At 52.2% G+C, this 12,627-nt stretch overlaps 1 protein-coding gene across 6 annotated transcripts in view; it reads left to right on the plus strand.

Annotated features, from left to right (window-relative positions):
* ZNF827 (zinc finger protein 827) overlaps positions 1-12,627 on the plus strand; it is a 177,988-nt gene that overhangs the window by 160,089 nt on the left and 5,272 nt on the right. The window contains exons 12-14 of one of the 6 annotated variants that reach the window (XM_055144333.1): positions 10,096-10,287; positions 10,620-10,797; positions 12,542-12,569. In XM_055144333.1, coding sequence (XP_055000308.1) covers positions 10,096-10,287; positions 10,620-10,797; positions 12,542-12,569 — 398 coding nt within the window. Of the gene's footprint in view, positions 1-10,095; positions 10,288-10,619; positions 10,807-12,536; positions 12,570-12,627 lie in introns of all 6 variants that reach the window. The other 5 variants (XM_055144335.1, XM_055144336.1, XM_055144334.1 and 2 more) reach the window with 5 other exon arrangements.

Below are 12,627 nucleotides of genomic sequence, written 5' to 3' on the forward strand. Positions count from 1 at the left end.
CGTTGCCTTATGCCTTTCTTTTCACCTTAAAACGAACGCCCGGAGCCGCGGGAGGCGTGTGGCAGGTGACATGTTAAGGGCCCGCCAGCATACCAGGACCAGCCCCGGAGGGAGCACAGGGCTCAGCTGAGCACCCTGGCTCTCGGCTGGCAGATGTCGCTCAGCTGCGCCAGGGGGATGCACAGCTCTTCCTGCAGACGAGTCACCAGGATGACACGGGGCCCCTCCACTGTCCCCCCGGCTAGACGGTGCCCGTGGCCCCTGCCGTCCCCGAGGGGCTCCTTCTGGTCACCGATACAGCCCCCGGGATTCCCCCATGCAGTGAGCAGGGGCACAGGAGTCCCAGGGCTGACAGGTGCCCAGGCCACGGCCCTGGGGGTGACGGGCTCTGCTTCTGCTGCTCTTTCCCTGTGTTCTGTTTCGGGCCACACGCAATGATGCTAAAAGTTTGACTCCTGGCTCTGCACTCGGGACTCACTCCTGGCAGTGTTCCCGGAACCAGGTGGGGTGCCAGGGATCGAATCCCGGTTGGCTGCATGCAAGGCAGACACCTCCCTGCTGTCTCTCACAGCAGCCCTGCACTCACTACTCTCCTTTTAAAATTTTTTATAAGGTAGTTCACAATATTTGATTATATTTAATATTCAAACACCAATCCCACCACCGTGACACCTTCCCACCACCATATTGGGATGTTTCCATCCCAAACCCCAATCCCTGTCCCAAAGCAGAACCAAAATAGTATATTTTATATTGTTTGTTATTGTATTGCTCTATTGAAAAACCGCTGAAAGTGCTACAGAAAGGTAACCGTAGAGGAAAGTGGCGCCGCAACACATCATAAGACACACCCTGCCCATACTCCAAACTACCGCACTACATCTGATGGGGTTCACATAGTAGGCAACCAATCGTAGAGGGAAAAAAAAAAAATATATATATATATATATATATATATATACATACTCACAATATACATATATGAAAGTTCACAAGGCTCAACCTTTCACAACATGTTAGTGATATCTTCTCGAGGGTCCTAATGGCCCCTGCCAAAATAGAACAGCCTTCACACTCTTTCCTCTGTGCATTCGCTACTCTTTTTTTTTTTTTTTTTTTTTTTTTTGCTTTTTGGGTCACACCCAGCGATGCTCAGGGGTTACTCCTGGCTTTGCACTCAGGAATTACTCCTGGCAGTGCTTGGGGGACCATATGGGATGCCGGGGATCAAACCCGGGTCAGCCGAGTGCAAGGCAAACGCCCCAGCCGCTGTGCTATCACTCCGGCCCTCGTTCACTACTCTTAACCCAGTGGAGAATTCGTCCAAATGCTGGTGCTCACCACGCCGGACACCTAAGGCTCTGTGTGGTGCCGGCCAGAGTCAAAGCTTGCTTCTGTGGGTGAGTGGGGGCGGCACTGATGAGGGGTCCGTGGGACCTGGAGGCTGAGTGAGCGAGTGTCAGCAGGGGACCCCAGAAACCCAAGCGGAAGACACGTTCCGGTCAGCATTGCCCAAGACGCCGACTGGTCTTTCACCTCCACCGGCTTTTCCGACATCCGTTTTCTTCCCAGTTACGGTCCTGTTCTTCTCACCCTGCCACCCCAACGCATGCCTGAACCCAGCCCAGAACCTTCCTCCTCCCTCCCTCCCAACCCCTCTGCACAGGTCCCCACCCCAGGGAGACCAGAGAGGAGACTGGCTGGTGAGAACCTGAACTTGGCACCTCTTCGTGGTTATTGTGTTTCCATCACAAGCAACCGTGCAAACATACATGTCTCCCAGGGTGACAACAGCGGGCCCACACCGCATTCCCTCCAGGATGGAGGTGCCTCCTGGTCAAGGAAGAGGATTCTCGTTTGTGAACACAGAGAACCAAGAGGGAAACGCACCGTGGGAGTTTCCTAAGAACAGTGCTCTATTGCTAGTAGGGCCAGATAGTAAATACTTTACACACTGTCCCTACATCTCAGCTCTGCTTTTAGAATTTGGAAGTGGCCACAAGCAGCCACACCTGACCTTGTGCAGGTCATGGGAATGGCAGTGGGCAGTGTTCCAATAAAATTTTATTTACAAAAAGTGGAGGCCAGAGTTGACAAAAGGGTGATAGCTTGTTGGCTCCTGTTAAAAGCTAATCAGTAAGAGCCTCACTGTATCCTTTTTGTCTTTCATTGCTGTTTTGAGGTGTTTGAATCTGACCCACATATGCCCATCTGAACTAACAGAGTGCATATTGCAATCCGGGTGCTGTCTGACACAGACGCAGCATATTTTCCTGGGGTGGGGGTGTACCTGAGTCGCTGCCCTGTCCCAGCTCCCTCACGCATGCTGAAGGAAGAAATCACTCAAGCATGGCTTTTGTGTGACTGGAGAACCTGATTTCCCTCATCTCTGGGTGAAGTTGGGTGGAATGAAGGAAAGTTCTAGATTCAACGTGCCGATGAATCGCACTGAATGTGGGACTCTATCCAGGCCCTGGGATTTCTGCCGCACCACAGACATGAGAGAGGGCAAAGATTCTCTGGATCTAGGAACCTGGTTCTTTTTTTTTATTTTATTTATTTATTTTTTTTTTGCTTTTTGGGTCACACTTGGCGATGCACAGGGGTTAGTCCTGGCTCTGCGCTCAGGAATTACCCCTGGCCGTGCTCAGGGGACCATATGGGATGCTGGGATTTGAACCCGGGTCGGCCGCGTGCAAGGCAAACGCCCTACCCGCTGTGCTATCTCTCCAGCCCCTGAACCTGGTTCTTGAGGGCTTTTCACTGGTCACTGATCAGGCACTTCCAGTTTCCGTTTCTCAGGAAGTTGCCCTGATTCCTTGTGACCTCAGTGAAGGTCAGTGAACTGCAGGTTGAGTTTCATTGCAAGAGCAGATTTTTATTTGGACTGCCCCAGAATCCTCTACTTCCCAACTGGCTTCTCTCCTGTCAGACCTCTTGGACTTCGGGCTGGGATACCTGAGGCTCCGTGTCAGTGTTTTTCACTGGGACACCTCCTCTTCTGTCTCCCCTCTTGGCCCTGCAGACGGTATCAGCAAGGAACACATAATCCTACGCCTCTGCAAAGTTTGCAGCACTTTTTAGTTGTTGCAGTAAATGGCCATGGGGCAGCTGAAGAATTATCTGGAACCCACACAGTACCTCACACAGACTCCAGGCAACTCACGACTCACCTCAAACTCGTAGCATACCAGGCCTGAAGAAAATAAATAGATCATTGATCCCATTTGCAATGAGAAGAGTTTAGACAAAGAAATCATGAAAGAAAAGAGTCGAAAGATTAGACACACACACACACACACACACACACACACACACACACAAGTCTTCTACTTGTGAAAGGTAAAAGAGAAACAGAACAACCCTGAAAGGCCACCTTTAAAACGTGTTTGTAAGTATAACAAAAAACTAAGGTGTTTACTACAGAGAAAATGCTCACAAACCTAGCAGAAACAGTGGCAAGAAAGGAAATAAAAATGAATCACGTAGGGGCTGGAGCGATAGCACAGCGGGTAGGGCGTTTGCCTTGCACGCGGCCAACCCGGGTTCTAATCCCAGCATCCCATATGGTCCCCCGAGCACCACCAGGGGTAATTCCTGAGTGAAGAGCCAGGAGTAACCCCTGTGCATCGCCGGGTGTGACCCCCCCCAAAAAAAAATGAATCACGTAGCAAAACAAAGATTCAGCCTTATTCGCAGTCAAAGGAACGAAGCCTCGGAGATGGCTGTTGCCTGCGAGTCAGGGACACGTCTGGCGGAGATCAGCATTTCATCGTTGTGGGGGTCTGTGGCCACGTGCGAGCCATCGCCGGGCCCTCCGTGTGCTCCAAGTTTTGGAAACAAATGTTGGTGGTATCAGGAGTCTTCAAACTGCAATATCTTGTGGCCCAGTCCTGGGAATGTGTTCAAAGGAAAAACAACAGCCAGCGGATCCTTAGTGTTTGAGTGTGTGTGTGGGGGGGGGGGGGGGGCTGGGCCACACCCAGCAGTGCTCAGGGGCTAGTCTGGCTCTGCGCTCAGGAGTGACCCCTGGCTGTGCTCAAGGAACCACGTGGTGCCAGGAATCGAGCTGGGGTCAGTGAGACTCCAGGGAAGCTACTTAGCCCCTATACACTTGCTCTATCTCTGCACCTCTCCACCTCTCTCTCAATCTCTCTGTCTTTCTCTTTCTCTGTCTCTGCCCTTCTGTGTGTGTGTGTGTGTGTGTGTGTGTGTGTGTGTGTGTGTGTCTGTCTGTCTGTCTGTCTGTCTGTCTCTCATTCTAGCTAAAACTTGGGGTGTCAGGAATTGAACCTGGGCTGGCTGCATGCAAGGCAAGCACCCGACCCACTGCACTATGATCTCTGAAGTTCCCAAAACTTTAGTTTTTTACAAAATGTGGAATAAGTCACTCCATGGGTATAATGCTCCCCTCTGAAACGACTAACACTGAATCATTATCGTGATTTCCAGAGAGCTAATTGTGTGGGAGACAGTATGGGGAAAGTACAAGTCATGTTGTTGCTGTAACATGTTAGAAGTAGCATATTTGATATTTTATGATAGAATAATTATAGTAAAAATCTCTCACCGTGCTTACCATAAGCCAAGAATTCTCACTGCAGTAGCATTTCAAATTGAGTTTGTGGTATTGGAGCTGGGGAGGGAGTGTTGGTTTGGGGTTGGGTTTTGGTTTTGGTTTGGACCACACCTAGCCATGCTCGGGGCTTGCTCCTGGCTTTGTGCTCAGGGATCACTCCTGGTGGGGCTCGGGAAACCACCTGGATGCTGGGAATTAAATCCAGGTGGGCCACAGTAGGCAAGGGCCCTACCTACTGTTACGATTACTCTAGCCCTAATATATAATATATATGAAAGATTACATACATTAGGGCTAGAGCATATGTGTATATGTACATATGTGTGTTTATATATGTATATATATACACATATATATTTTATCTAATTTTATGTGTAATTTCTTTTTAATCCGCTAATAGATATGTCCCTTGAAAAGAAAGAAGGGGAGCCAGGGCGATAGTACAGCAGGGAGGGCACTTGCCTTGCCTGCAGCTGGTCCAGATTGGGTCCCCAGCATCCCATATGGTTCCCCCAAGCCCTGCCAGGAGTAAGTCCTGAGCATGGCTGGGTGTGACCCCCAAATCAAAAAGAATTAAAGAGTTCAAAATTAAGAAGCACACCCAGAATGTCCTGGGGTCCGTGTGAAGCGCAGATGCTTGGTGGTTTGCAGTGCTCCTGGTTTCTCCGTCTGTGTTGACTTGTAAAACCTTTCTCTGGCTTCCCAAATGCATGGGGTTGTATGACCTGTGCTTTCTCTGGCGGGGGTGGGCAAAGGACACCCCAGCCCCCTTCCAGCCTACAGGACCAAAGCTGACGGGGACCAGAGCAGGGGCTGCTTTTTGAACCAGAGGTGATTCACTGAATGGGCTGGGCCACTTTCCCAGGCAGGCCCTGGACCCCAGAGTGGCCCCCATGGCACTTGAATATCTATTTAAAATGTGTTCATTTAGATCGCTCTGGCCGATGTCCCAAGCCCGAGGGTACTTGAAGCTGTTCGTACAGTCATTAAAACTAATGTTTCATGGTAAGGACGAAAATAATCACAAGCTCCATTCTGTTGGTGAGACCCGCCTCAGGGGTTTGGAAGAGGCCCAACCCCACGGAGCATTCAGCATACCCCAGTTATCTGTCTACAGAATGCGATGGACTTGGGCAGACATTTAGATTTTTGTTTTGAACTAGCAATAATGATGGCGGACTTCACTTACTCTTCTGGGAGCCAAAGAAGATGACATTTTGGTTTTTGTTGTGAGGGCCTCGGTCAGTGGTACCGGTGGGCCTGCAGTGTCCCGATGGAGGGCACGTGGAAGTCTCGTGTCCTGCTGCTTGACCCGCATCTGTGCCCAGGGCTGCATCCCAAAGGCAGGTTCCGCCCCTGTGCAGAGGTCGCCTGGCGGGGGATGGGCATGTGCTGTCAGTGCCGAGCTGAGTTCAGCTCTAGGAACAAGATTCGCTGTTTGTATTATGAGGGTCACTAAGAGTTACCTGGGCTGGAGCAATAGCACAGCGGGTAGGGCGTTTGCCTTGCACGCGGCCGACCCGAGTTCGATCCCCAGCATCCCTTATGGTCCCCTGAGCACTGCCAGGAGTAACTCCTGAGTGCAAAGCCAGGAGGTAACCCTTGTGCATTGCCAGGTGTGACCCAAAAAGCCAAAAAAAAAAAAAAAAAAAGAGTTACCTGGGCACAAGGGCAGTTTTCGCAGAAATAGGACTTGCAGACATGGTGAAAGGAAAATACTTTTCCCTTCCCACCTTCTAGGTACTTTTCTTTAATTGGACAAGTGATTTATGGCCACTCTAGAAAAGTGTGAAAATAAAATAAGACAAAAATAACACTCTGATTATTTGCACTCCAAATGCAACTGCCATTTTAGCTTTTAATTACCAGACTCTCTGTGCCTCTGTATCATTTATGATTTATTATTTCATCTCCTGTCTGGAGCGATAGCGGGTAGGGCGTTTGCCTTGCACACGGCCGACACGGGTTCGATTCCTCCGTCCCTCTCGGAGAGCCCGGCATGCTACCGAGAGTGTCCTGCCCACACAGCAGAGCCTGGCAAGCTACCTATGGCGTATTCGATATGCCAAAAACAGTAACAACAAGTCTCACAATGGAGATGTTACTGGTGCCAGCTCGAGCAAATCAATGAACAACGGGACGACAGTGCAGTGTTACAGTGCTGTTTCATCTCCTAATGCAAGTTCTCGTCTAGATCATGAGACAAGCTCATAGAGAAGTAGAATCTCCCTGTATTTCCTACTCTAAAAGAAGGCCCTGGGGTCCTGCTGAGTTGGTTTTGGGGAGAATTAGCATCTTCACAATGAATCACCTGAGCAATGTGTAGCTCTCCGGGTTTGGGGGTTTAGAATGGGTACCTCAAGTTTATCACAAAGAACCCTCAGTGATAGTAAACCATCCCACTTGTGGTGTCAGATCCTCACAACACCACCTTTCCATTCCTCCCTTCCCTTTAAGTTATTTAGGTCTTTTAATTTTATTGAGATTTACATCATAAGAAAAACTTCCATGGTTACCCATTAGTTGTCCTTTCCAGTGCTGTTAATTCTTTGTGGAGATATGTTTTTACATTTACTGTCTGCCAACTGGCCAAACAATTCCTTTGTGACTTTTTTTTTTTTTTAAGAATTCAAGTATAGGGGCTGGAGCGATAGCACAGCGGGTAGGGTGTTTGCCTTGCACGCGGTCGACCCGGGTTCTAATCCCAGCATCCCATATGGTCGCCTGAGCACCGCCAGGGGTAATTCCTGAGTGAAGAGCCAGGAGTAACCCCTGTGCATCGCCGGGTGTGACCCAAAAACCAAAAAAAAAAAAAAAAAAAAAGAATTCAAGTATGCTGGGGACAAATTCTTTCCACCTTTCTGTTTTTCTTTTCTCTTGGGGAGATACTACGGGTGAAACCCAGGGCCTTGGCGAAGCAGGAGGCTCATCCCCGGGCCCTCCTTTGTTTTACTTTTGTTTTTAATAGTTTTTTAAATATATTTTTACTGGGTATAAAATTTCAGATTGTCTGTTGTTTCATTCAGGACACTAAGTTCTTGGTGTCGTCACTAGGTTCTTGAAAAGCATGATTTTAAGAGAGAACGTAGATAGGGAGACGGGTCCTGTGAGTCTAGTCACTCCACTCTTGAGCTGAGCTTCCTCTTTGATTCTCCATCAATGCTGCAATGAGAGGACCGTGGTATTTGAGACCCTCATGAACAGAAAGATCCTTCACTGTTTTTTGTTCACTTCCAGTCCCAGCGAGAACAGACCAGCTGTCCTCTTTATTTCTGTTTTTCTCCCAAAGTCCTTTTTTCCCTCTGGCTGTTTTTAGATTTTCATCTTTGGTTTCTGCTTTTGAGCATTTTGATTATGGTGTTTCTTGGTGTAGATCTGTTCATCTTTCCTAAGCTTGAGGTCTCCCATGCGCCAGTGGACTGTGATTTTTAGGATTATCTCAAATTTGAAAGGAAGTGCCAGCCTTTCAACTACCTTTTCTACTCTGCCTTACCCAGTCAAGTCTCTGGTTTAATGAGCCATGGTGCCTGCCGGTGTCCCTTAGTTCTCACGGATGCTCTTTTTAGTCTTGTGACCCTTCTTTCACCGTTTCATTCCAGACCAGGTCTATGATCTTCAGCTACGCTGAGTAGTTCTTCTGCATGTCTGACTTGCTGATAATACTATCTGTACATTTTTCCTAACTGTGGTGTTGGACCTGGGTCCGTTTTGACAGACCGATTAATCTTTCCATTTCGGGTTCTGTAGTTTTGTTTCTCTGAATGTCCAGTAAACCTGTGTTTGGATGGCAGATGTTAGGATCTTCCCTTATTGGATGCTGATAGTTTCTATTCCTGTAACCAATCTCTACCCTTAAGTTGCAGTTAATTCCTTGGATACATTGGTCCTTTTGGGTAGAGGGGTCTCAAATCTTCTATTTTCTTTATTTGGGGGCAGTTCAAAAACAGCACTACACCCAGGACCAATGCAGACCCACTCATTACTGAGGCTTGTTCCTCAGGGGCCAGAGTGATGGTGCAGTGGGTAGGGCATTTGCCTTGCACGTGGCCAACCAGGTTCAATCCCCAGCATCCCATATGGTCCCCCAAGCCTGCCAGGAGTGATCCCCTGAGCAGAGAGCCAGGAGTAAGCCCCAACCACCAGCGGGGTCACCCAAAACAAAACAAAAGTTTTGTTCCTTCGTTTTCTACCTTGGGAATCATGACTCTTTCTCCCCTGAGTAATGGCAGCACGCAGTGTTGTCTGAGGCCTTCAGGTCACTTTCTCCCTTCTGACCTGTGCTGTGGCTCATGCGGTCCTGGCCACAGGATGCTCTGAGGGCGTCTGGACTTCTTAGTCTGTGTGCTCTCTCCTCTCCGCCCTTCTGCCCAAGCCTGGCCACGCTGATCTCCTAGACCCCCAGCCCTGCCTTCTGCAGCTCCCTGTCCACCCACCACACCCGAAGAAAGGCTTCTAGGACAGAGCTTCTTAAACGCACTCACCCAGCCAACCCCCGTGTGCCGGAGCTGGGCAACACGCAGGGGCACGGCCAGGAACCCTCTGCATTCACTCAGGACGTGGTCAATGTGGACTTTCTTTCTTTTTCTTTTTCTTTTTTTAATCACTCTGCATTTAGAAACCTTTCACCCTTGCCAAAGTTTTCATAATCCCCACATGTGGTCACCCGGCATGGGGTCATGACTCACAGCTTAAGAAGCCAGGGCTTGGGGTGAGAGGTGAGCCGTCATGAAGCTTGTCCCTGACTTTCCTGTCCCTCGGAATGTGCGTCACTGCAGGTGACCTGTGGAAGTGGCCTAATGTGTTGTCCGGGTTTTGTTTTTGGTTGGGGGGTGGGTTGTTTTGAGGTTTTGGGTTTTTTTGTTTTGTTTTGTTTTTTTGGTGTTTCCTCCTCCCCCCCCCCCCCATTATTTCGGTGACCACAGTAAATCCAATCCCTGCTGTCCCCTCCGGAGTGGACGAAGACGTCTCCGTAGATCGTGCCAGCCTGCTGGCTCCGAGAGAGCGGGGCTGGGCTCAGCCGGGACCTGCTGCCCCGCTGCCCGGCACCATGGCCCACGCCGGGGAGCCCTCGCAGGGAAGCCCCTGCCCCCGGCTGAGAAGGGGGTGGTGCAGTGGCGAGCCCAGGATTCCTGAGAGGGTAAATGAGATCATCCATCGCGCCACGCAGACACGGTTCCCGGAACGGAGTCGTCAGTGCCCAGTCCCTCCGGGCCATTAGTGTCATTTTAGTTACCTCCGACTAAGACCTGAGTAGACCCTTGTCACTCAGTGAATACCTGCTCGCAGTCCCCTGTTCCACCGTGCCGTCGTCCTAACTAAGGCACGAGGCCTGGGACCCTTGAGGACTGGGACAGCCAGGAGCCACCTGTGCACCGCCCCACCACCATGTCCCCCACCCGGCCCCCCCAGTTGTGGAGCTCCGAGACCCAGCCCCTCCCACACAGCCCCTGGCCTTGACGCTAAGGTTGCTGTCTGCTATGTAACGGGCTGGGCGTGTGCGTTTTCCTCCCTCCCAGGGGAAGACAGGAAGACGCCCAGCGAATCCAACAGCCCCTCCTCATCCTCGCTGTCCGCTCTGAGCGACTCGGCCAACAGCAAGGATGACTCCGACAGCTCCCAGAAGAACAAGGGCGGGAGCAACCTGCTGGTCATCTCCGTGGTGCCCGGGAGCCAGCCTTCCCTGAACAGTGAGGAGAAGCCAGAGAAAGGTAAGGGGGCCAGCACGTGGCCGCCCCGCCCCCAGGCCCCACTGCAGGCTTGAGACTAAGGCTTTGAAAGCATAGATGTCGGGAGCCGGGGGGGGGTGGGGGGCGGGCCGCCATCACTTGCATTTGCCTTTCCCTTCACCCCAGGCATCAGATGCCGGTCAGGGGTGCTGGGGTGCAGGCTGGGAGTATCGTTGCCTCCATGGCTGCTTGTCAGGGGGCCTTCGAGCCTGCAGGGAAGAGCATTTGGAAGGGGAGGGCTCGGTCTTCCTCCTCCTCCTCCTCCTGCTGCACCCCCGCGGGCGTGCCCTGTACACCAGCTTCGGTCCTTGCAGGGTTCGAGTGCGTTTTCTGCAACTTTGTCTGCAAGACGAAGAACATGTTTGAGCGCCACCTGCAGATCCACCTCATCACCCGGATGTTCGAGTGTGACGTGTGCCACAAGTTCATGAAGACCCCCGAGCAGCTGCTGGAGCATAAGAAATGCCACACTGTCCCCACTGGTGGGCTCAAGTAAGGAAAGCAAGTATACCACTTTTTACTGTGTTCTTATTACTCACCCTTCCCCCCACCCCGGCCCTGGCCCCTCCCTGGAAGGTTGGGGGGGGGGTCACGGAGAAATTCAGGGGAGCTTGGGATGAGGCAGTACGGGGAGGGGAGGGGGGCATGGAGACGCCAGCAGCAGACTTCCCTGCTAGTATCCCGGGCATGTGGGCTAGCTAGAGGCGGGTCGGCGCAGTCGGGCAACGGCCGGGCCTTGTTCAGTTTCATTCGAACGTTCTCCAGGGATCGTGGACCCCTCCAGAGATCATAACCCCCCACGGTTCCCTCCCGAGGGGTGAACCGTCGCCCGTCCCTGCAGTCTGCTGTCTGCTTTTTTAGATCACTCACCGAGAGCCTTTGGACGGGGCCTTGCGGCCACGCTGTCTGCACCCAACTTGCAAAGCCGGGAGCCTGTCCTGGGATGCTGGCCAGAGGCCTCGGGCCAGACCTAGGCCAGGGGGTCCCTCTCCTTAACCCAGAGTGCCAAGAGGCCTGCAGACCCCACAGGAGACCGGCAGGGTCTTAGCAAGGCACCCGGGGTCTGGTTGGCACAGAGGTGCCCACGAGCCACGCACGGAAGAAGAGCCTCACGTGCACCAGCTGGGATCCACCGAGCTGGCACGGCTCCACGGTCTTCACAGAGATTCCGAGAGCAGCGTCCCCGTCCCCCAGGACCCGGGGTCTAGAAGCGGAAAATGTGCCGTCGGGCCCAAAAAAGAGGCACGATTTTCAATGCAGTCTTTTTATTTTTTTTTTAAACTGAGACGCTTGTATCATTAAAGAATGGGGGGGAATGACATCCTATATCATCCAAGTGGAGGAAAACCTTTTGTGGATCGAGTTTATGTTATGTCATCAACTCACAGCTGGCCAGGGAGGTGGTGACACCCCTCCTGAGTGAGCCAGGGATGGAGCATTCCAGAAAGACCCTGCCCAGCCTGGAGGGGCCGGGAGCAGCACCGGGTGTGGGATTCCATTCTGTGTCACTTGCTGGGGGAGGCAGTGGAGGGTCGCTGGGTGGCGGGTGGGGGGGGAGACTGAGCTGGGGGAGGGGGAGATCATCCCTCCAGACCCCCCCCTGTTGGGGAATACCTAGCTAGAGTTGTTTAGGGTTTCATTTGTTTTGTTTCCACGGACCCTTTCTAAATATTTCAGTTGGCTTATATATATTTTTCGTTTTGGGGGGAGGCCACCCCCAGGGTCACTCCTAGCAGTGCCCGTGGGCCCCGGGCTCGCCACTGAGCTGCCTCCCGAGCCCAGCCCGTTCCTGGACCCCTCCGCAGAGAGCCGTGCACGCTCGTGGCTGGCGTCACGCCCGTCCCTCCTCTCTGCAGCCACCAAAGCCCAAAGCCAGCCACTCCGGCTCTGGCGGCGGTAACGTGGCCATTTCGGCCTGTCCCCGCTGCCCCCAAGGGCATTCCCCAGGGCGGACGGACACCTGCCTGGGTGACGCTCGCGGGTCCCGCTGAGGGAGGGCCGCTTAGAGGACGCTTGGACAGACTCGCCGTGCGTTTTGCTCCGGAGTGGCGGCCCCCACCCCCACCCCCCTCGCCCTGGGCCCGGGCGGCCAAAGACGCGTGGAGCTGTGGGTCCCAGAAACGGCCGCCGATGTCTCGATTGCTTTTCTGTGCTGGAACTGCTTGTACTCTATGATCCTGTTCATAATGCAGACCGAATAAGATTATACTATTATTTTTCTTTTGCCGTAGCTCAGGAGAGTGGTGAGTTTCAGACTCCTCTAGGTAAGGCCCAGCTTGGCGTAGGGGTTGTGTGTGCACCTGACCGGGAAGGGGCTTTATA

Source organism: Sorex araneus, chromosome 7 (genome assembly GCF_027595985.1).
Source record: "Sorex araneus isolate mSorAra2 chromosome 7, mSorAra2.pri, whole genome shotgun sequence".
In the NCBI taxonomy this organism is placed as follows: domain Eukaryota; kingdom Metazoa; phylum Chordata; class Mammalia; order Eulipotyphla; family Soricidae; genus Sorex; species Sorex araneus.